General features: G+C 42.0%; 1 protein-coding gene across 2 annotated transcripts; it reads right to left on the reverse strand.

Annotated features, from left to right (window-relative positions):
- Positions 1 to 1,099: 1,099 nt before the first annotated feature.
- Positions 1,100 to 14,709, reverse strand: CCNL1 (cyclin L1). Of its 2 annotated transcripts, XM_020988889.2 has the most exons (11): positions 14,260 to 14,692; positions 14,041 to 14,115; positions 13,206 to 13,315; positions 5,820 to 5,940; positions 5,381 to 5,445; positions 3,424 to 3,523; positions 3,219 to 3,323; positions 2,975 to 3,116; positions 2,657 to 2,768; positions 2,466 to 2,564; positions 1,100 to 1,959 (listed from the first exon to the last, which is right to left on the reverse strand). In XM_020988889.2, the coding sequence occupies exons 1-11, from the start codon at positions 14,629 to 14,631 to the stop codon at positions 1,611 to 1,613; spliced, it is 1,650 nt and encodes a 549-aa protein (XP_020844548.1). In that variant the 5' UTR covers positions 14,632 to 14,692; the 3' UTR covers positions 1,100 to 1,610. The 2 variants fall into 2 exon arrangements, with proteins under 2 accessions (XP_020844548.1, XP_020844549.1); XM_020988890.2 differs by lacking the exons at positions 1,100 to 1,959; positions 2,466 to 2,564; positions 2,657 to 2,768; positions 2,975 to 3,116; positions 3,219 to 3,323 and adding an exon at positions 5,135 to 5,148 and having other exon boundaries at positions 3,430 to 3,523; positions 14,260 to 14,709.
- Between the last annotated feature and the right edge of the window lie 9,767 nt (positions 14,710 to 24,476).

Below are 24,476 nucleotides of genomic sequence, written 5' to 3' on the forward strand. Positions count from 1 at the left end.
ACATTCCAGTCTAGCACTTGAAGAGAGGTGAGGAAACAAAGGAGTCGTCTTGGCTATAAAAGTGGCTAGACTCAGAAGGACAGCTGGAAGGATAGCAGTCACAGGGATGGGTTTTTGAAGGATGCAGCAGCAAGCTCCTTAGTGCTCAAGAACGAAGCAGTGAGATCGAAATTCAAGGTTGGAGGGCACCACTCTGAGGGATGCCTTGCGGGCCCTTTCCCTCACCTCTACAGGGGACTGGACAAGATTATGGCCTCTGAACCAGAATCCTTACCTTCGGTTCCATTCTCAATGAAAACAACTTGCTCCTACTGTCCTGGAGGCATATCATCATCCCCTGCAGGTGCCCTGTAACTTAAACAATTACTTCAAGAATGGTCTTGTGCATGAGGTCAGACCTGGGTTAAAATCCCACTTAGGTAATTAGCCATATGACTGACCCCACAAGATACCCTCTGAAGCCTTCTTAAACCATGAGTTGAGGACACACCTGACTGAAGCTGGAATGAAATGATGCATTCTACGTACTCACCGTCAACATTGATGCATTCATGCTTTTAAGGTTGATTTTCTCTGTAGCAGGTACTTAAATGAGAAAACTAAGGCAGAGCCAGGGAGTGACTTCAGTGCTCAGGATCCCAGTTTCCAGCCTTATGACTCTCACATGATATGACATGACCAGGGTCCCAGTCTATGTCTATGCAGACAGAATGATGCCTGACATGTAGGGGGACATCAAATTCCACCTGCTCAGCCTTCCTCATGGAAGGCTCATCACAATGAGAACCTATCTCCTAATTGAGCACCGATTCCAACATGTCAACAGCTAAATGACTAACTCTTGGTTCTGGTAGTACAAATGGCAAATATCTCAAAAAAACCTATTACCATCAAGTCATTTACCTAGGTCTCTGAGCTCTTAGAGTAAATCTCAACAAGTTAGAAAACTGCCTCCATATTGTCACAAAAAACCTAGAAAAGGCGGCATGTTAAATTCAGGAACAGTTTGTATGTCACTTATTTTGATCATTTAGTCATGACATTTTCAAGTAGCAGAAACAAAGGATGTTCATTAGAAATCAGTCCAACTACTTAACTATTCAATGTTCAAATTCCAGTTTAATAATTTACTTAAATAAGGTATTTGAAGAGGCAGTTTAAAAAAAAACCCCAAGATTTATATTTTTATTTCCTTGTAAAAATCTTTACACATGCAGACAAACCAGTGTAAGAAAGTATCCACCATCATTTAAACAAATAACCATACTTAAATAGTGTAATGTCTGCAATTTATCTGTATAAAAATAAGATACATTTGTACAGAAGACCGCTCTCCAGTTCTTATATCGATAAACAATACACAACTATAATAATAGGTACAATTGAACTTGACCATGGTTTTCAATTAGATACTGCTAGGGCATTTTAATGTGCAAAAAATTAACATAGTTCTTTCAAAAGAAAATGTCCTCAATGTTTCTAAAAACCTAGAGGGCTTTTAATCAATCAATTCCTAATCAGTTTGTTTCTAACATTTGGATTAAGAGTCCGTACACCATAATGTAGACAGGTACAACTACTAAGGAATGATGCAGGCTCAAAGATGAGGATCAGCGCCTGTGCCTGCCATGGCCTGAGCGATTACCGCTGTGGTGCTTGCCTTTGTGTGTGCGCTCAAAGGACCGCGACCTCTCGCGCCTCTCCCGGTGATGGCCCCGTTCATGCCTGTGCTTCTTGGCAGCATCGGAATGATCCCGAGACTTGCTCTGAGATCGAGAGCGGGATTTTTTCCTTTTGTGACCGTGTCTATTGGAACTTTTTAAATCCTCTCTGGTGTGCTTGGCTTTAAGGTGCGGAGAGCCGTGGTTGTGATGTCTCCGAGGACTTTCACTGTGACTGCGGGATCGACTTCTTGATCTTGAGCTGTACGTTCCAGATCGACTTCTCCTATTGTTGTAACTTAAAGGAGGAATTTTAGATGTTAGATTTGGCTTTTCACACAAAACAGGTGATTATTCACCAGAGGTACAAACAAACCCACCCAAAGTGGAGCTTTCCTCACTCCACGATTCTTGTTTAGACTAATACTGGATTTTCACATTAAGTGCCCACAATGGTCCTAGGGCTGTGCCAGTTGTCATTACAATCTCATGATAAAGCTGTTCACAGGGTTTAGTTAATACAATAAGCTTTTCTAAAAGGACAACGAATCAGTTTAAGTATTTTTCCTTAGTCATTAAATAAGAAATTCTACAAAGTTGACCTGTGTTCCTATTCTCAAAACAGGAGAGAAAAGAGTAGGACAAAGGGCTCTCTAAAGAGAAGGCTACACATATCAAGGGGAGGGACACCCCAATGTTAAATCCACCACCCCCAGGATTCCCTCTTGTCCTCTCAGATAAACTATAGTAACTTAAAATTTTAAAGTCTCAATTTCTCATGGCCCCAATGAAATAATTACTTACTGTCTTCTTGGTGTATGAGATCGAGATCGTGACCTTGTTCGTGACCTTGACCGACTGGCACTTCTACTGTTTCTACTTCTCTTGCTGTCCTTCCGAACACTAAAAAAAACAAACAAACCAACAAACAAGTCAGCTTGTCTACCTCCCCAGCCTGTGCACTCCACAGAACTGTCTCATGACTTAGCACTCACCCATTGTAAGGACTCTTGGACGCCTGTGGTCTATCTTCAGGCTCTTTTTTGATGGTCTTTGTACTGGCCGATATTGGTGTTTTCTCTTCTGGCTTTACTTCTCTTGGTGATGCTTTAAGAAAAAAATTCACATGTTAAAATATATCATATTTAAATGAAAGCCAAAGGATGCTCCTAAAAGTAATACAACCATGTGGCTCTGAATTATTTTCCTAACTGACAATATTTGTTCCAAATAATTTAAGTATTAACAGAGAGTTAAAGGATTCCACTCTCCTAGTTATGCAAACTAATTTTAAAACACTAGATAAATCTTACATGGTTTAGAAGCTGGAGAAAAGCCACCCAATGTGGAAAGGGCTGGAGTTCCATCAGGATTCAATCCTTTTGCTTTTAATTTAGCTTCTTGTAGGGCTACTTTCCTCTTTTCTACTTCTTTTTCCAGCAATTCATAGTTTGGCTATTGAAAGAAATGAGAAACAAACTTTTCTAGTGTTCCATTACAATAAGTGTGATGTCACACAACAATTACATGGCAGGGAGGCAACCAAGGACATTTTACCTTTTTTCTGGTATAAAGCCTAAGTGTTTCTATGCAGATATCCTGAATGTCTTCTTCTGTGCTGCCGAAGAGTAGAAACCAATGAGGACGAGTTGGCAGTGGAATCTAAACAATGAGTTAACACGAGTTTAGACAGAGTTCTGCTATTGTCTTGCGTGTTGTGGTCTACTTAGTATCAGAGAGATGACACACTTGACATGCTCACCTGAAGCGCTCTAGCTGCAAGGTAGATACAAGCACATGCTATTGTCTCTGGTTGAAATCGAACAAAAACATTGGTTCGAAGGCTGTCATTCATGTAATTCCTGGAAAACATTATAACTCTAAGTTTTATGGGTGAACAAATGTTTCTTCTGGAGTTTAAACTTAATTGGAGACTCAATCTACTTTATTCTTTTTCCTTCTCTTTAGTTATATTTGGCATAACAGGTTTCTAACAAGTAACATTCTTATCTTAAAATTCCAGAGATAAGAATTTTAACATTTTGAATCAGTCACTCTGCTTTAAAAAAAAGAAAGAAAAAAGTTAAAAAAAAATCAAAAGCCTCCCCTCTCTGCCCAACAAAGAAAAAAATTTCCGTTATTTTTGATTGGAGAAAACTTTTTAAATACCAGTTTCTTTCCTTAAAAGCAATACTTTACAACTGTTTTTGACAATTCTTCATACTGTATCTTAGAATTTATAAACTCTTTCAACAAACTGCAGGTCAGGAATTTTAGTAATTCTGTTTTGTGTACAAAACAATCTCACAAGAACTTTTTCCGGAAGGAAAAAAAAAACACAAAAATGGTAGGGCAAAATATTTATATACTCTTCAAAGTGGTTGCTGATTAATATTTAGCTCAAGTAGTAAGAAAATTAAGTTTGCTGCTTGGCAAAGTTTCTTTAACTCCAAACCTTGTAAAGGTAATTGATTAGATTTAAAGCAAACACATCTTTAATGTTTATGCAGACTGAAAGTGTATTCCAATTACTCAAAATTAAATGTTGGACATTTGTGCTCTTCCATACAAAATGTTTATATATAAACAGTATATGTGATTTCAAGTTATAACTTAAAAGTGGAATCAGCATCTTTAATATTTAGCTAAGAAAACTGATCCATGAAATCTGATTTCATGAAACAGACACAAAACAAACATAATTTACATAGATTTAATAAGACCAGTATACAAGAAAATATTCTTCAATGAAAGCCCAGCGGGTGTGTGGGATATAACGAGGAATTAAGTCATTTTGCTTGCATATGCAAAGGACTTGTTACTGCCAATAATTTCCTGTACACGATTTAAGTTTTAGAATAAAGGACAGTAGAGTAACAAATACAACAATTCACCAAAATAGTACTCATTTTACCTTTAAACAAGCCAGCACTCCACGCGGAAAATCAGCATCTCAAAGTGTTGCTTAAAGTGTGTCTCCAAGCAATATTAAGACTTCCCTTAAAAGAAGGGAAGGCCTGACAATTCTCTTAATTTCAAATTGCCTGAAATGCAAACCTGAAATCCAATAGCCCAACTGCTAACAGTTGTAGGATAAAATGGCGCCCACTGTCATTTCCTTTGGCAGTATTAGCATGCTGTACATACTAATGATCCAAATTTAGTCAAACTACTAATAAAACCAATTTAATTCATAATGGCTGGACAACAAGTCTATCAAAAATGAGCTGTTCATTTTGATAGTAACAGGTACACATTAAATACATATGCATGTTGAATAGTTACTTCTAGAAACAAATATACAAATCCTTTTGACACCCGGACAGAACTAGAAGATGCTGCCAGATGGATATGGACCACTTCAGTGAATCTCGGATGAGAGCTTGCACTGGATTGGCTGGAGAGAAGGGCAGCCAATCAGGCCATCCTGAGGTCATGGGCTGAGGTGCAGAGGGCAGAGTTCTATGACTTACCATCATGGACTACCCTTTAATTAAAGAGTAGAAAAAAGAACAAAGTTAAATTGAGTTCTCCATAAAAAGTAATCAGTCAAACCAAGAAAACAGTAAGCAGAAATAAGCATTCTTTACCTTTTTTGCCCAAAATAGCTTATTTTGAAAGTAGCTTACATCTTATTGTTTTGAAAATAGAAAACAAAACTTACGTTATTTCTGCTACTGTTTTCCTGGCTAGGAAAGAGTGTGCAAAGGATGACTTACCAGGCTGTCTGAACCAGGGTTTGATTCCGCTCACATTCTAAAACTTGTAAATACATAACAATGATCTAGGAAAAAGGAAGAGACACAGAATAATTACACATGGGGTATCCCTCTCTACCAGTTAATTCAGCCAAATGGGACAGACTATATATAACTCGGCAAACTAAAATTTAATGCCAAGGTCAACATTTTAGGAACTAATTAATTTATCCTCATTTGCATAGTAAAAAGGAATGACTACAAAACAACTTTCACAACTGTCCATAGACACTATTGCAATTAACAGTCTATGAAAATGCAACTGAGATATGTTGGTCAGCTGGAGTCACAATCACTTCTAAACAAGCTCAGAGACACTGACCACTAAGTTTGATCAATAGATCTCAACACCTACTATCAAACCAATACACAAACACATTACAGCATTTCTGTAACTCACCTTGTGTGGATGCTTGACATGAACACAAAATCCCAATTCCTTCAATACCCTTCTCTCTGCCTTGATTACTTGATTTTTGGTGTTTATGTAGTTCTGATCAAGGATCAGGGGGCTTGGTGTCCTAGTTTGTAAGAAATAAAATCACAACTGTTTTGCACATCCAAACAAGTTTATTTGTGGCATCTCCATTTTCCCTTCCAACCAACTATTGGCAACAGAAACCAGCTTTTTAAACTCCTGCAAACAAGTTAAAGCATTGATCTTGTGCTGTCCAAGTTAGGCTAATTAAACATACAGAACGAGTTTACATTCATTCCAGAAGTGACTTTGTTTAAATCACTTGCTCCTTTATGTTCTAAAGAATGCCTGCTATATGAAAATAATCTTAATATCCATTTATAGATGCATCCTGGTTCTGTTTCTAAAGAAAAACTTCATGCTTCTCAATATCAAAAGCAATGAATTCATTCTAAGATAAACATCTCAGACTTTATAAAAGCTTAAAAATGTGATATTAATTATCTTTATTCTGAAAAGAAGTCTCCTTTTCATAAGCTTCCCTATAAAATATAGGTAGTTATTTTCAATAGTTTTAAGGCAAATAGTTTTAAAGATTAAACAAGTACCCATTAATATCCTCTGTAAAGTTCAAAGGAAATAAGTGGCAGTATTGCTCTACAGACTATAGACTGCTCTATATCAATTCCAAGCCCATCCAAGATGGCTGATCTCAGTGCAGAATGAACAGAAGATAAAGAACCACTGTCAGCAAGTTAACCACCAGTCCAACTACTAAAGTGGCCTTAGAGTGCCTAGATGATCACTTGTTCATCCACTTAATTAGCCCAGATCTTTCCAAAAGCTCCTACATCTCTTATAACCTAACAAGAATCTGAAAAGTCAAGAGTAAATGACTACATTCAGACCATTTGTTAGGTAATTCATCAGAAAGGAGTCAAGAAGCAAGCTTTTAAACTGAATGGAATTTTAGTAAGTATGAGACAGAACGTCACTTGGAGAACACCAAGTTCTCTTATGTTGGGTAAAGGAAGGTACGCAAATGCCAGTGACTTACTGCTTGGCAAAATGCACTGCTGCTCCTCCCTATTTGCACACTTGCTTTTTAAAAAGCCAAGACACCACAAGCAGTGGCAATCAAGCATTTTTTCCCATCACCTCACATTCAAGATGGAGTTTTCTCTACTATAGGAATACTGATGCTTTAACAGCTCCTGTTGACATAGATAAGGCCTGAATGGCAAAGAAAAGCTTATCACGTTTACCTGAATGCTTCTTTAAATACATACTGTGTAAATGAAGTACCACAACTTATCTGCTTTACTAGACACTGACATAACCAGCACAAGGGGAAAAGCAATCATTTCCCACATTAGGGAAATGATTTTCACCAGTGACACGTGAGCATGTTTAGTTTTTCAGTTCTTTTCTTAAAAGCTACCTTTTGGCATGAATATTGGCACTGAAAAGGTCAGGTAGAGAACACCTATTTCTAGCATATTTAAGAAAAAAATTGTCTTCTATAAGATAACAAGTCATTTCTTGGTCTCACATGGCGTGAACCCTCCTGCTGCTGGGCATGGGCCATATCTAAGCCAATGCTCCACCTATTATTGATCTCTCTTTTACACTGGGCAAGACTCATTCACCAAGAGGATGGGGGAGAATCACAATCACAATTCCTGGAAGGGAAGTGTTCTCCTACTAACCTGTGCCCTTTAAAATGCCCACATACTTATTACCAATCAGACAGGATCACAGATTTACAACTGGAAGAGACCTTCAAGGTTATCTAACCCAACACTATTTTTAAAATGAGGACATTGAGTCCCAGAGAAGGACAATTAATTTGTCTGGGTCCCACAGCAGTGAGCAGTTGAGGAAGAATTCCAACCCAGCTTCTCAGACTCTAAATCCAGTCCTCTTTCCAGCACCCCACAAGTTTCACAGATTCAAGTGTGAAGGAACATTAGGAAAGATGGAGCGCAATCCCTTCATTTCATGGGTTAGGTACCTTGTGCCTAGCAAAGCAAAGGAATTTGCCCAACGCCACAAAGGTACGTTAGTCCCATTTTGAACTAGGAGAAAATTTCACTAGTAATAAATTTATCAAAACTGACAATATACACACACTTTAATTTTTCTTCTAATAATGTTGAAAAGATCATCCAAGTTCCCTTCAGCCTATGTGCTGAAAATTAAATTTGATGATGACTTGGTGTGAATTGGGAAACCAGGTCACAGATAAGGATCCCAGCAGTACTGGATTCTTTTGGGCAGGTTAAGAAAATTAAGTTTATCATTTCTTGACACAAGAAAAGCAATACAAAGTCATCAAGGTCGTAAAGGGGAAACTCCCAGATATTTAAAGCTCAAAACAAAGCCAAATGCAAGACACTTTCCACTGCTGAGATATTTTTTTCCCTTTTGGTTAGGGGATAACGGTAGTAAGAAATTCGGTCTCATGTTCTTACACAACACTAACAAAATGAATCCCCTATTAGATGTGTACTAGAGAATATAAAAAGTTTCTACTTTGAAATAACATTTCTGGAAAGATTAGCCCCACAAAATATCTGCATCCCTATTTAAAAAAAAATAAGCCATTTAAAAACAGGGTTTTCTGTTGTACTGAATGAACAGTGCCCCTTTCTCGTAAGATAATGGACACATTGCTAACTGGATGCATATTAATTTTAATTGCTTTCCTCTAAACAGGAGGCCATTTGTTGTTTCTATTTAACTAACCAGCTAGTTATTTAATTGCTAGCTACAGAATATGAAATTTGTCAAGAACTTGAGGATTAGTTACTTTATCTGCCCAGTGGGCAGTCACCCATTTCCATAAGCAGCTCAATGGGCTGGGCCCTGGTGGAATAGCCTTCTTAAGTCTTCCAGTTTGTCTGACATTAACCCCAATAGGGTCCTGCCCAAGTTAGGCCCACCCTTCTTAATTTGATCACAAATAAAGCTGGATGCTCATTTTTGTTTTTAAAACCTTTTTATAGGAATCCTGTTATCTCCTTATCATGCTTTGTCACCAGCAGGTTCCCAAACAAAAGTTAAAAAGTTAATCAAGTTTCCATTTAGTACTTCCCCTTTAAGAAAAGGATCCAATTCATTTGTTTGAGTAGGTAAGTATATCTCTAGAAGTATCCAAAGAGTCTCTTTATGGAGAAGGGTTTAATGAGGTACAAGGTACAAGACATTTCACTGCAGCACCGCTTATTAGCAAACTTAGAAATGTGTTCCCACCAGAGACACTGACACAAGGTGTGTTACAGACTAAATCGTTTAAATATAAATATACACACACAGCTCAGAGAGACAGTATTTTTCTTTTTTTGCTGAAGTTAACTATGAAGTACCTACTTGTGACCACCAGCACTCTATAACATCAGTAAATAACTTTCTGGAAACTATAATCAAACTTTCCTTCCCAATGAGCAAATAAAAACGCAAAAGGTGGCCTCTACTAAAAAACAGCATTGTCCAAAGCAGAAAAAGCTTAAAATCTATTAATTCACACAGAAATATAAGACTGATAAAACGACATGAATGTGTTAACAGTCAAACAGACTGAAATCTGAAATTCTTTTCATTTCCCTCCCAAATTTCCAACACTTTCTGAGACAAGATAGAAAGCAACCTATAAGCCTATTAGATTAAAAAGCCTATTTCCAAGTATTTCAACCACTTAGGATTTTTAAAGAGCAATCTTCAAAGTGTAGTCTCTGAAGGAGTACCTCATATCAATTAGTGTCTGTAGTTTCATTTTTTGAATTACGTTTTTATTTTTTAAAAGATACCAGGCACTAAATTTGCCTGTATCCTCAACCCATCTTACTTCCTGTTTTAGTTCTAACCACAAAAACATCACGTGAATCAAGTGAGAAACCTCATTGGTACCTCAAAAACAGTGCAATTTTTCCTAATTAAGCCAATCAGTTTATTCATTAAGAACTTTACACAAGGAATTATGGAGAGATTTAAGAACAAGACAACTATACTAGATTTGTTTTAATCAAAATAGTCTGGGACCATTTAATTTCTCACTTGTGGTTACCAAAATGTTAAGTCCCAGACTGGTACCAAATTAGAATCAGGGGTTCGAAATTGTAAACAAATCATCAACAATTATACTCTCTCATACTGTCCAACGGCAGAAGAGGCTCCTGAGAAGTTAATAAATTTTCAGTGAATGAAGAGATGGAAGTAGAGACTGGAAGGGCCACAGGTCACTAATGTTACAAATGGGATTCACCAAGTGAGAGCCTACTCCAGATGAGTTCTAAGGTATCTTCCAACTATAAAAATCTATTATTACTAACCTTCTCATTCAACCCAGAGTATTAGCTGGGCTTACTTAGTTAATTTCTCCTATGAAAGTACACTTGTCTCATGACCCTCAACTTCAGAAAGGAAGCTCAGCCCCACACCCATACTATGACCTTCAAGAATACAAAAGCTTGAATTCATATTCCCGAAAATGCTATGGATATGGGAGCAAATACCTTCTCCTGAAACAATCTTCTATTTGAAGGTCACTTATTATAAATTATGATCTTTAAAGAATAGGTACATCTTAAGCCTTAGAGGACTGAAGCACTGTGGGTCCACAGCTTTAGTGTAGGACACCACTGTATTTCCTGAGAATGGGAGTTAGATGGGACTACATTATTAAAAAAATTTACAAAGCCAGCTTTCCTCACAAACAGTGGGATAATAAATACATCAGGCACTATGCCCACTTTACATGAGGAAACTGAAGCTCATAGTAACTGAAACACAGATGATTAGACTAGATTTGTAGCCAAGTTTTCTGATGCCAAATCCAGGGTTCCTTATTATGCCAAAACTACTACAAGGATGAGGCCCCCTTTTAGGAACACATTATAAACCAAAATGGTGCTTAAGAAGACTCCAAAACCAGAAATGAAATCGTTTCTGCCCTCAAAGACCTTCTGCCTGACTAGTGGCAGTGGTGGGTGGGGGAAGAGGAGAAAATAATATGGACAAAAATAAACTATTAACAGGAAAATTAAAGGAGAGACCACCAACAACTGGAGGTGGGGACGTGGAATCAGGAAATACTTCACAGATGTGCCACACAAGCCAGAGTCTTGGAAAATTAAGCAATGATGTGTTTTACTGAAATATTCCTTTCTAATGGCTTAAAAGGCTAAGTGAGTCCCCCCCCCATATGTATACATACACACACACACACACACACACATATATATATACTTTACCAACCTACAATACTAACAACTTGGACAGCAAAGACAAAAGCTTTTAACAAGAAACAGGAGTTTTTCCAAATGGTTCACCAGTGGCCAACCTGTTAGTCCCCGATTCCAGTGACCTATTCTCAGAACACTGGCTTCTCCTTGGGGATTTTCGATACTTCACTCACTGTTGCCATGACGACAGCTTCATCTCTATGTACCACTCCACATCACCCAGGCTTTGGTAAATGTAGCTGGTCGCTGTATAGTCGGTTGCAAGGGAAAAAAGAGTTGAAGTTAATAACACATACAAGTTACGTGCTTGTAAACTTGTAAAAATGCATAGAAACTTTTACATCCTGCTTGCTTAAAAAAAAAAAAGGTTTCTGTGTGATTAATATTTCTTTTAAATGTTACACAAATTCATTTGTAATACTGCACGGGGAAAAACAATTTCACCATAAATGAATCAACAGTGTTTTAATGACAAAAGAAAGCATTTTTTTCTCCTTCAGCCGTATCAATAACATACACCAAATGACACTGAGGTGGGGAATATCTGAAGTCTGAAAATCTGTACAGATATTTCTGACCTTAATTTTTTTAAATGTCAATTAAGTCTAACTGAAAAGGTTTTTCAGGAAGAGAATTCATGCATTTTCATTGTAATTACATAACTTGGCTTAATATTAATAGTTCTGAATAGTCAAACTACTTCTACTGAACAGCTAAATTAGTTCAGGTAAGTTAAATTTTTTGATTTTGAAAGTTTTAAAAGGCATAGAACTACAAAGAAAAAAAAAGAAACCAAACTATACAGTTGTACAACTGGCTACATTTTAATGACAGAAATACAGCACTAATTGGGAAATTCATTTTTCAATTATTTTGATGTCACAAAAGTTAGAGATTTTAAAAATTCTCTTCTCTAAAAACTTTTTTCACTGGTTATGGTAAGATGTGGGGGAAAAAAGGTGAAGGGGGAGAACAGAGAGAAAAAGAATATGCAGAATTTTTTAAAAAATACCTTATGATAGCACTCTTCAAGATAATTTATTACTAATTACACTATTCATTTAGGGGACTGTCCCACATTTCTGTGTTGAACTCAGAAAAGCCCCACCATTGCCAGCGTTTGGATTCAGCTCAGACTAAGGGGGACAAGGGGTAACTGACTGAGGAACAAGCTCCCAAGCCCCAGCCAAACCCGCAGGAACCACCTCCGGATAACTAGCCTTTGTAACTTCTTTACAACAGTAACAAGTCTGTCTACCACTACTGGCATCCCATAAGAATGAAGCTCAAGACCTAAACTACGCCAAGAGCATCCTTCTGCAGGGTGTACTAAATTCACCTACAAATGAAGAAAGCCCTGAAAAGAAGACTTTTCCTGAAATAAGCACATAAAAAGACAACTTAAGTTTAACTGTATAAACTCGATAAAACCTTTCATTTCAGTCTCTGCGTTTTAACTCATAAGATCCAATTCCCATGCCTCACTATAATTCAACCCAAACTTTTAAGAGTTATTTTTCTAACCCACTCCTGAGACTGTATCTAACCAGAACAAAATACCTGTTTAATCCCTTTGACTTCAACTTCAACTTTTATCATCCTGCAGTCCTTTCAGATCCGGTATTATGCGATATATCGGTAGTTGAATGTGGAGAAGTATTCTAACAAAAGCCAACCTCAATTGATAAAGAATTAACTAACTTCAGGGAGATATATATAAACTGCACAAAGAACTTTGCTGCAAAATTAACTTACTAGGTTGTTTACACTTGCAACTTTGTTTTCAAAACAAATGGACCGGTCTGCTCATCCTCTGAGCAGAATCCATGCCCTTTCAGTTCTTAAGGCCATAACTGGCCCCCAAGACTGTACAGTCAACTGTAAGCGAAGCTGCCTGAACAAACTTGTTACCAATGAGTAACTACTTTTTATTACAGTTTTTCCAATTTAATTTTAATCATCACATTGTGGTAAGTATCCACGGGAACTTTTACTACCTAAATAGCTTTTTTCCCCTTATGTCTGATAATTTTATCCTGATGGGAAATTATTTTTTCTTTGAAATGAAACCTGATTGGCACTGGTACACAGTACAGATGTTTATTTTCAAAGACGTCGGTCTTACCTTTTTCCTCTTAACTGCCGTAAGTGGTGAAAAACATTTATCACATCTCTTATTCTACGAGGGGCTTCTTCAATTTTGGAAGCGAGATTGATACAAGCCATGGCAACAATCTGAAAAGAACCCATTCCCCAAAAAGATCAGACAGATATACTAGGCTACAGGGGGGAAAAAGAAACCCGAGCCTGGCCAACTTTTCCCCTATCGTTTCACAAAGACACACTGGCCACCCATCTTTGACAGAACAAAAGTACTACTGCTACAGCTTCTACCTCACAGGCCCACACTAATTCAGCACCCCAAATTTTCTATTGATCTGAATCGGAGGTGCTTAACCTGGGGTCCAGAAGGTGGGCCAGGGGAAGTCTGAACTCGGACTAGATTTCTAAGCCTTGGTTTCTTTTGTCAGGAAATGAAACCACTCTGAGAAGGGGTCCACGGCCATCACTCGGCCCGACAAGTGCCGGTGACACAGAAAGGTTAAAAGTAAGAACCCCTGGTCCAAGCTTCAAAAAGTTAGGGTCCTCCCCTTAACACAATCCGACAGTTGAGCCGGTTGCCTTGAATTCAGCTGGGGGGGCGGGGCGGCTTTGGGGACTCTTAATAAAAAAGCACCTCCAGAAGCGGAAGGAAGGGCGGATCTGAGGCCCTGGGTCCCGATGCCAGCTCTTCCCCCTGCTACCTGAGTGATCTCGAACGACCCCCGGCGAGCCTACCCAGTTGGTGAAAGCACGGGGACTGAGCACACCCACTAAATCCCGGCTCGGCAGAGGAGGACGTGGACGGACCGGAAGGTGAGGGAGGGGGAAGGGCGTCCCGGCCCGGCCGGCGGCCTTACCTCAAAGCTGTGTTTGACGAAGGACTTGGAATAGAAAAAGCGGTGGAACAGCACCTGCCCCGTCGCCATCGCCACCTGCAGTCGGGAGAGACCGGAAGCGCCGGGGTCAGCCACGAGCCCGGCCCCCAGCGCCGCCGCCATCTTGGGCGGCCCGACCCGGCCGCGCCCCTCCCCCCACGCCGGCCCCCCCGCGGCGCCCCCTCCGGCCCCGGGCCCTACCTGGGGCAGCCGCAGCAGGATGCCGGCGGCCTGGATGAGCTCGCAGCCCAGGATGCGCAGGTCCGTCTCGCTGGGCAGGTCGAGGCCGTCTTGCATGGACGGCGTCGGGGAGAGCCGCTCCTCGGGGATCAGCGAATGGTCGATGGTCAGCGACACCTCCGAGTAGAGCCGGTCGCCGATAAGGATCCCGGCCGCGGGGCCGCCGCCGGAGGCCGCCGAGGCCGGGCCCCCCGAGGCGGCCGCCGCCGCCGCCGCCGCCGCGGGGACCGACGAGGAGGAGGCGGCCGAGGAGGACGCGGGGGCCGAGGCCGCAGAGGAGGAGGCCGAGGAGGCTGAGGCCGCGGCGGGGATCGGGTGAGGCCCGGACGCCATCGTCGCAGCGAGCTCCGCTCACGCCCAACGCAGCCGGAACCCGCGGCAAGAATAACCAGAATGCGCGGCGGCTCCGGCTCCTCCCGCCGCGGCCAGGTGCCGGGCGCGTCACGCCCGTAGCCGCCTCCGCCGTGGCGTCACCACGCACCGCGCAAAGTAGTCCCCGCTCACCGCCTGCGGGCGGCGCAGGAGGGGTGCTGGGCTGTCGCTGCTCCCCCGATCCGGCTCCCTCTTCCCCAGGGGTTGTCTGGGCGGGGCGGCGAGGCGCTGGGAGCCCACGGGGCTGCAGGGGACCCGGCGCATTTCTTGGGGGTGCGGTTCTCCTTTTGACCGCGCCGCAGACCCGCGTTGGAGCATCTCCCCAGTGGGGCTGCGTTTGAACGGCTCCCCGGCGATTTGGGGCTGGGGTCCTGGGCCCCCCTCGGAGGCCCCGGGGTCTCCGGCCGATCCGCGGGTCCCGGATTGCGCAGCTGTCGGGGTGTCCCTCCCCATGCTCCCCTCAGCCTCTCCCTCGCTGCCCCGGCTCCCCCCAAACCCCAGCTGATCATTTTCATCTTGTCCCTTCCCTAGTTAAAACAGCCACACACTTCGGAGGCCTTGTCGTTGTCCACGTTGTCACCGACTGCCCAGTGGACATTTCAAATCCGGCCCGGGCGTCTCCAATTCAACCTGTTCCAAGCAACTCGTTCTACGCCCCCCACCTCCATCCCCAAGCCAGCCCCTTACCTACTCACCCAGGTCATACCTGGGTATCACCTTTGCCGCAGCCCGCCTAGGTGTGCAACACCATTGACACCTACCTATTCAGCGGACGAGTCGGGTCGATTCTGCCCCTCAGCACCTCATGTTCATCCTCTTTCCATTCATATAGCGGCTTGAGAAAAGATGTGAACCACCATCAATAACTTTTGAAAGATCGAAGACATGGTTTTATGCTTATGTGTATGATTTTTGAAAAACCGCAGAGAACAGGAACAGTACTACATGCAGGATCGGAGGGCAAATTTTCCCCCAAAAAGTATGGAGTTTACAACTCAGTGAGTTCCCAACAAAATTCTAAAATACACTAAAAGTAGTTAGTGATCAGGAAAGGAAACACCAAAAACAAACAAAAAACCCTGCATGGAAAAGTCATGCCCACCTAACCTTATTTCTTGTTCTTTTTTGGACAATTAACTAAATTGGTAGATCAGAAACAGATAACATTGATATCATTCCATTTATTTTAGTAAAGCACTTGATAAAGCCTCTCGTGCTATTCTTGTGGACACAATTGAGTCATATAGGTTAAATGACTACATTAAGGTGAAGTAAAAAGCAATTGAATGATTGTACCCAGGGTAATTTTTTCTCAGTGGTTGTATATCAGCCAACTTGCCTCTAGCAAATGCTTCTAGCAAAGTGCCCCCAGGATCTATGTTTGGCCCTGCCCTGTGTTGCTTAATAAAGATATATATGTCATGCTTATCAAATTTGTAGATGGAACAAAGCTAAGAGGGATAGGTAATACGTTGGAAGACACAATTAGGATCCAAAAAAAATCTCGACATGATAGAACAAACCTTGGTATAACTCTAATAAGATAAAATTTAATATATATAAATACAAAGTTTTACCTTGCATTCAAAACAGTACTTCCTTAAGCACAAGACTGGAAAAAAGTATGGACAGCAGATCATCTGCTAAAGGTCTTGGGTTCTAATAGACTTTTAAAGTTCAAATCCTAGTAAAGGTTGTAATATGGAATCCGAAAAAGTTAATGTCACCTTAGGCTGCTTTAAGTGAGGCCTAGTGTCCGGGCCTAGGGAAGTGATAGGAACATATTCTCTCCCCTCATTATGGGGTAGTGGAAGACAGTCAGGATTCCTGGTGAAGGGCCTGGAGAGAATTAATATCATTTGTGGACTGGTTAAAGAAACTGAGAATTCGGTTTGGAAAAGACTTGGGATGGCAGGATTGTTGTTTTCAAGACTGTCACTTAGAGGAGGGACCCTCAGATTTGTTCTTCTTGGCCCACAAGGACAGAATTAGGAGCAATGGATGGGAGTTGCAAGTAGGTATGTTTAGTTTTGATGTGAGAGGAATCTTGGGCCCCCTCAGGAGGTAATAATGGTAACAGCTGGTATTTATTTAGCTCAGGAAGCACCTTCTGTGTTTTATCTCATTTGATCCTGGCAACCACTGTGTGGGGAAGATGCTGCTTTTACCAATGAGGAGACCTAGGCTGAAGATAAGTGAGTTGTCCAGAGTCAGATACTAAGGATCTCAGCACTCTGTGTGTTATTTCAGATTGTAGATCCCACTACTTGGAATCCTTTGAACAGAGGCTGCGTGATTGGTTATGGATGCTGTAAACAGGAAGGCCCTGTTTAGGTACAAGTTAGACTGGGTGGCTCTTAAGTCCTTCGCATCTCTGTTGTTTTGTCATTACATTTGCATCCCTCATTTGGCACTTAGGCAAATATTACTTCACATGATCACTCAACTGTTCTGTGTGTGTACATCTAATCTTCTAAAGGTTGTAAACCAAGGGTATAGGGTCCATTTCCTAGTTATACCACTTCTGTCCTGTAAATTTCACTATCAGCTTATTGCATACACTTAATTTGTCTCTAGCAGCACACCTGGTGCAACCAAGCTTTCCTATCTTCTCTCAGGCCAAATATGCTGAAGTATGATGCTGTTTCAAAAAGGTTTCTCTGGCCCCTCTCCCTTCTAAGAGACAGACAACACTGCTAAGACTGTTTTATTCTATTTATTTCTTGAAGTGGTATGCACTGGCTGAATGTCCCATATTTTCTGATCCACATAGGTGGGGTGTGTTTAGGACAGCAAATATCACATTGAAACAGTTGTTGGAACCAGATAAGTGGTAGGTGGGACAGAGTAGACCACCAAGGACAGTGAAATCTATATCTGTGTGTGGAGTCTGGGTGTAGTTTCAGGAGGAACGGGTAAGATTTGAGTGGTATGTATACTGAGTAAGGCTTATATGAAAGCTGACAGGCTGCATCCTAGAAAAAAATATGAATTACAGAGTTTTTAGAGCTGGGATAGACCTCAGAGTTTACTTAGTCCAAAAGACAATAATTAATATTTGTTGATTTGACACAATTAGTGGTTCAACCAAACTATTTCCTGGGCTACTTTATACTATGTTTAATAGTATTTGGCGTCAGGACTGGCCAGCTAAATTTGGACCCATTCATGAACTCACAAAGACAGTGTTTGTGAGGGGGTTGCTGTAAGGAACAAGGAAGGCTAGCAGACTTAAGCAACTTTATTGGAGCAGTTCTAGATAAACAAACTAAATTTAGTTTTCATGGTTTTTACGTGGTCTAGTGTTAACCACTGGGCAGGACAGGAACCATTCCCTCAAGTTGACAAGACTTTGGAAGGAGGTGGGATTTCTGGGTTAGCATAAACTTGGCCTACTTTGTAACTTATCTATTTAGGCCCTGGCACTAGCTCAGACCCCCTTCAACAGAAAACCTGTGTAGGTAGCAGATTTACAGAATGTGTTCTTGGAGCACTGTGAAGACTTGGCAATGATTCAGGTAATTTGGTCAACATAAATGGCCTAATAATTTAAGTCTAAAAATCCACTTTTGAGCTTGACTCAAGACTGATCCTATATGGAGAAAGAACAGGTCTGATGTGACTACTTTAGGGAATTGAAAGGCACCTATCTGCCCAGGGCACCAACCTATCAAAGTTTAGGGGCTAGCCCCCAAATCCCCAATATTCAAGTAATCTTTGGATTTATCTAGAAAGAGTCTATTAAGGACCCATCACTTCAGAGTGGGTCATGCAGGAACCATGTAACCACATGGGGATTCAAAACAAAAATCTCCCTTATTTTCAGATACTGAAGTTTATCTTGATTTGTGTTTTTGAGGGGTTATAGTGCTAATGAAAGAAGGTTCCAAATGGTTTAGTTCAGGGGTGGGGAACCCTTAATAAAAGGATTTGTTCTGTGAAGTTTGGATTTAGTCAAAGGGCTACTCTTGAGGACCTAGAGGGCCACATGAGGCTTTGAGGCTAAAGGTTCCCCACCCCTGGTTTAGTTTAAGACTCTGGAGACTTTTCATTACTATGTAGAGACAATAGTTACCAAAAAATCCTAACTTTGACAAGATACTATAATTTATTATTCTTACTATTACCCATTTGATTAAAAAAAAGGTAACTTGATTTTGAGCTACTAGACCAGCAGTAATTCTTTATTTCCCTTTTCCAGGCTAAACTTACACAATACATGTCATACTCATCAGAGTAGAACTTTGAACCCAGTCAGTTGTTCTGCATGAACAGAAACAGTGTCTTAAAATATTTAATTTACAGCATTTTAAAAAAACTGTATTACAAGTAGAACCCATATTTAAGCTGAGGAGGAAAAAAGTATCATGTAATATGTGTCAAAATCATAGATCTGGTTCTAAAATACGTCCATCAGATACAAACATCAAAGCTATATACATATGCATATGTAGTTATGTCTATACATACAAACACAGATGTATTTTATAATACACTTTTAAATTTTCTCAAATGTCTATTTTATCATAACTTACCCTAAGTCCAGGAAAAACACAAAACAAATCGGAGAAACTAATTTGTACTCTTTCCACACTATAAAAATAATATTCCCTGTAAGAGATAAAATCTCGACAGAGCAAAATAGAGTGCTTTACAAATTTAACAAAACTGACGTTTGTATTTATCTTTGTTTCAGTCATGAAATGTCTTAGTCATGAGGTATGATATGCTTTGTCTAACTAGTTTATTACAAGATGTTTTATAATAGTTTTACTATTGTACCACACCATGTTAATTTAGGTTCATCTGCATATTGTTTAAATAATCTCTCAGTAAGCTCAAGGACCTAAGAACTATTCTGATTTTCCCTCAGGGAAATGTGTCCTAACAGTTATTCATAAACTCGTGTAACAGGAATGTTGAATTGGCACACACTTGAGAGCTACCATACAAGGCTTTTTATTATTTCACAGTTCAGGAGTCAATCCAGGAATATCTACGCTCCAAAGACTTCTTGATACAACTAACAGTCAGGAAATTAAAGGTTCGGTGATAAACTGTTTTAGGGCACATTCGTGAAGTTTGGGGATTCTATTTTTAGAAAAGTGGAATTAAGAACACGTTACCGACTACAATAACGAGGACCTACCGCACTCAAGTACGCAGTACAGTGTTTACACGAGGTGTTTTGTAACAAAGATTCAAAAAACCAAGGACAGATAATTATGTAACCCAGCAGCTCTGCTACAGGAGCCGGGCGCCCCCGCTGCCTTGGCCTGGGGAGCCCCCCGAGCTCTTAAGGGAATCTCCAACTTCACTCTGGGAGCGCTCGGGTCTCAGCCGCTTGGGGCAACAGCGCTGTTAGTATCAAAGACTGCAAACGGACAGAATAGCGGGATCGCGGGCTTCGGGGCCTGGTGACTTGGGGGGCCGCTCTCCGCCCCGGGCTCCCCTCTGCTTCTTCAGACTTTCCGCCTCTCCCCCACGATCTGCGTGACCCCACTTTCTCCAGCTCTCGAGACCTGGATTCGAGCCCCACCCCCCTCTGTCCGCGCACAGTTCTGGTACGGCAGCCGCAGAGGCCATGAGAGCTAGTACGCAGGCGCACGGCTCACGCGGCCTCAGTGAGGAGGCGGAGCGGGGGCAGGATCGATCAGAGTCACGGTGGCCAGGCCGGCGCCGGCTCCGTACGTTTGGCTCCAGGTGGGGGGCTGGGAATACCCTCGCCCTCCGGCCTCTCCTCTGCCTCCGCCCTGAGTGGGCGTACCTCCCAGTCCAGAAGGCCGTGGCCCGTGCGTAAGGCCCCGCCCCCGCTGCGTAAGGCAACGTCAGAGGCGACGGCGGCATCTTACTGCGCCGCCGGGCAGTTCCGCCGCCGGCACTAGATTCCCTCCTCCCCTCCCCCTCCCTTCCCGCTCCGGAAGTCCCCCGCCCTTTTCTTCCCGCTCTGCGCGCCCAGGGCCTCGCGTTCTTTTCCAGCTGTTCGTGACGCAGCAAGCAGAAGCGGCCTTTTCAGCCCGGGTGGGGTGCGCTGATTGGCTGTTGGGCCTCAGTCACAGAGGGCGAGCCGAGTGTCGAATGCTTGGGGGTTGGGGGGGCGTCCTCTCGGCTCGTCCAGACCAACGACCCACCCAGACTGCGCAGGAAACTGAGGCCCAGAGGGGCTGAGGGCCCTGGCCCGGGTCACCCCGCCAGTTAGCCCGAGGGCCTTGACCCCCCCTTTTAACCCCCCCCCAGCTCTGCCCGTGGAGAAGGGGGGGAGGTTGGGAAACCTTTCCAGACTTAGACAACCAGGCCCTTTATAGTCTGCTTCAAAGATGAAAATGTAGCATACAGTAAGCACTTAATAAAGGCGAAGTCAGGATCAAAGGCCAGCCGCGGGGCGCAGTTCTGGCCTCTGGGCTGGATGCGGGACCAAGGACTGGCCCGGAGCCGTCCAGACCATGCCACCACCCTTGGGACTGGGCCTGTGTGGACAGGCGGCCAGAGCTGGGGTCAAGTTCCACCTCTGAAACAGCTATGGACCGGGGTGGCCTATCCATCCTCCCCAGGGCACCCCCCCCTTCGGTCCCAGTGTCCACTCTGGGAGTCCCCAGTACTGATGAAATCACAGCCCCATTTCTCTCCACAGATAAATCCTGGAAAGAGTGACATTACTCCTTCCCCCTCTGAAGCCCCGAAATTCTGCTCACCTTGCGCCCTTCCAGCCCAGACAAGGATATCCCAGCCCAGCCTAGCCCGTGGCCAGGAAAACACGCTGCTCAGAGAGCGTTGTCCAGGAGAACGTCGTAGTCCTGGCTGGAGCAAAGGAAAAATCGAGAGACCTGAGCAGAACTTTGAATTTTTAAGCTGGAAGGGGCTTTAACAATTATCTGCATTTTACAGATGGGGAAACTGAGGATGAAAACTGTATATGTGGTTAGCCTGAGTTATAACCTAGCTAGTTGACCAGGCTGGTTAGCCTTGGAGTAGAATGAAAGTTCTGGTTCCTAGTCTAGCCTGGGTCCATTTTATCATGCTGTGGTCAGGCAAGGACCATTGGGTGCTTGCCTTAAAAATCCTCTCAGAAAGTAGTCTCTCTTTCTCTGTGTCTGTTTCTCTCTCTGTCCCCTGCTTGGTGTTTCCCTTCCTCTTTGTGATTCTCTGTGTGGCTTTCTTTCTTCCTTTTCCTCACTGGGGCCTTTAGCTTTATCTGTATCTTATTTCCTGTCTCTTCACACATGCGCTCTGTATATATTTCATCATTTCCCCCTCTGTTCCTTTTTTCCTCTTTCCCATCCTTTTCTCTTTAATCGAATGTAATATAAAATTGAAATATATTGAAAGTTGTTGTTGCTTTTACTGTAGGAACATCTATTTAGGTTTTATGTCCTTTGTTACTAACATAAAAATCAGATAAACTGAACTGTGTCTCTCAAAATGATTGCTTTGTCCTTGTATGTGACCCTAGTGTTTTCTGTGCAGCATTGGCCCTCAGATATTCCACCTATGGTATAAGGAGACTCAATAAGAAATTCTTCCCTATATTAAAAAAGTGGACAGTTACATGTCATCAAACCATCTTATCCACTGTAAATGGAGGGGGGGGAGTGGGAGGAAGGGAGAGAGAGAGAGACAGTTATAGAGACAAAGACAGGAGTGTAGGACCTGAGTGTGTGTTGTTTTAGAATCTGTAACAGAAGGAGAAGAAAGATTACATGTGTATTCATAACACAGCCTCAATGTGCAACAATATGCAAAAAGAAGCCAACCTTATGGTCAGAAAGACCTGAGTTCAAAGGCTCCCTCTGATACATAGTGACTCTGTGACACTAATGGGCTGGTGTCATTTTGTGGGCCCTTAGACAATGTTCTAAGACAGCACCTTACAAACCAGCTATGTCTCTCTACTTTGGTAGAGGGTGTCTCCTATACAGATGAAATCAGAGGTCTAGACAAAACTCAAAAAAAAAATGCTTCTTCAGAACAATGGAGTCCCAGGTGAGAATCCATAATGTAAAACTAGATAAGTGCTACGGAGAGTAAATGGAGATTCTGCAAAAAGATTCTTCTTAGCATGGTTCACCTTATCTGAGACTTGGTCTTCTTTTAAAAAGCCAAAACTTAGTTACCATCAATAGCCACACCAGTAAAAATTCAAATACACAAATAAGAGGAAGAAAGAAACACTTCTTCTAATTTCTAAACTTAGTAACCATCAGTAGAGACAAACAGTTCAAAGGAAACATTTACTTTTTCTAATTTTTCAACTTAGTAACACCATAAACAAAGGGGGAAAATGGAAAAACAGGAGCAGAAATGAAATAGACATTTCCTCCTGGCTACAAAATAAGTAAGCCTATTGGCCAGATGTTTCCACCCATACAAAAAAAAATTGTCGAAAAAACACTTGTAAGAGGAAAGCGTTGGGCAGCATTGTGTAGAGGGAAGAGCTATAAGAGGAATTAGGTTGAACCTGTAGCGCTCTGCTCTTTTCTGCCTGTGGATACCTGGAGCTTGGTCTTCTCATCTGTAAAATGAGGGGCTTGTGGTGGATGGGCTCTCTAAGCTCTCTTCCAGCTCTTTATCATTCTACAGCATATCATTCTTAAAGTTCCAGCTCTAACAGTCTGAGTCTATGGGGAAAATACAAATAGGAAGCCTGCTTTTTCACAAGACCTATAGATACACTGTCCTTTTAGGTAGGGGAAAGAAAAGGAAGCAGCTCCCATTATTGGCTTAGAAAGGGAAAGGATGGAAGAATTTGCTGGCAGCCTCAGAGGAGAATCGTAAGAACATGGATTTTGAGGCAAAAAGGCTCTCAGAGGCTATCTACTCCACTCATCTCATTGTACAGATGAGGAAGCTGAGACTCGGGTTCAGTGAGTTTCTAGGGTCATGCTGTTAGAGTCTAAAGCAGGATTCAAAGCCAGATCTAATAGATTTCAAATCCAGTGCTCTACTATACCACACTCCCTCAATGGATAGTTAGAAAATCAAGGAGCTAATAATTCAGATGTTGCCTATTTAAAACTGAGATACATGACACAGAGAGTAATAGCTATAACAGGAAGAAGATTATTGGCAGAGTTGCCCGATTATTCATAGGAGACAATATCCAATAAGAGAGACCTTGGTAGAACTCAGGAATTCAGATGTCTGTATATATGTATGTTCAGAATGTGAGTAATAGAACAAATGAACTAGAGCTGTTGATTGTAAGGAGGTGAATGTAAAGCCTCATAGATATCTAAAGAGAAGCAGCATGGTATGATGGGGGGGGGGAATGAAGACAAAGAACTGGCTAGTTCTGCCATTCACTTCTTGTGACCACGGCAAGGCACCTGGCTTTTCTGGGCCTCAGTTTTTCCTCTACAAAATAGTATTGGATTTGGTGATTCTGTGAGGCTTTGTGGGATGTGACATAATTGAAGTTGTTGTTGTTCAGTCACGTCCAACTCTTTGTAACCCCATTGGGGTTTTCTTGACAAAGATATTGGAGTGGTTGGCCATTTCCCTCTCCAGCTCATTTTGCAGATGAAGAAACTAAGGCAAACAGGGTTAAGTGACTTGCTCAGGGTCACACAGTGTCTGAGACCAGACTTGAACTCAGGAAGATGAGTCTTCCTGACTCCAGGCCCAATGCTCTATCCACTGTACCACCTAGCTACTCATTGCTGCCTTTCAAAGAAAGAATTTCCACTTACAGAATTGATATAATTGAAGGACATCCTTTATTTAGGAGAAATGGATTAAATGTTACCGTTGGGTAACATTGGTGCTCAGAAAGGTGCCCGCCTATGACATGGGAGAGTTAGGGGACTTAG

This window comes from Phascolarctos cinereus, unplaced genomic scaffold, assembly GCF_003287225.1.
Source record: "Phascolarctos cinereus isolate Bilbo 61053 unplaced genomic scaffold, phaCin_HiC Scaffold_7;HRSCAF=346, whole genome shotgun sequence".
Taxonomy (NCBI): Eukaryota; Metazoa; Chordata; class Mammalia; order Diprotodontia; family Phascolarctidae; genus Phascolarctos; species Phascolarctos cinereus.

Coding starts and splice junctions, on each gene's coding strand:
- CCNL1 (XM_020988889.2), bottom strand. CDS start 14,631: ATGGCGTCCGGGCCTCACCCGATCCCCGCCGCGGCCTCAGCCTCCTCG. Junction 3,524..5,380: donor ACCCTGGTTCAGACAGCCTG/GTAAGTCATCCT, acceptor AATGTTTTCCAG/GAATTACATGAATGACAGCC. Junction 3,324..3,423: donor TTGCAGCTAGAGCGCTTCAG/GTGAGCATGTCA, acceptor CTCATTGTTTAG/ATTCCACTGCCAACTCGTCC.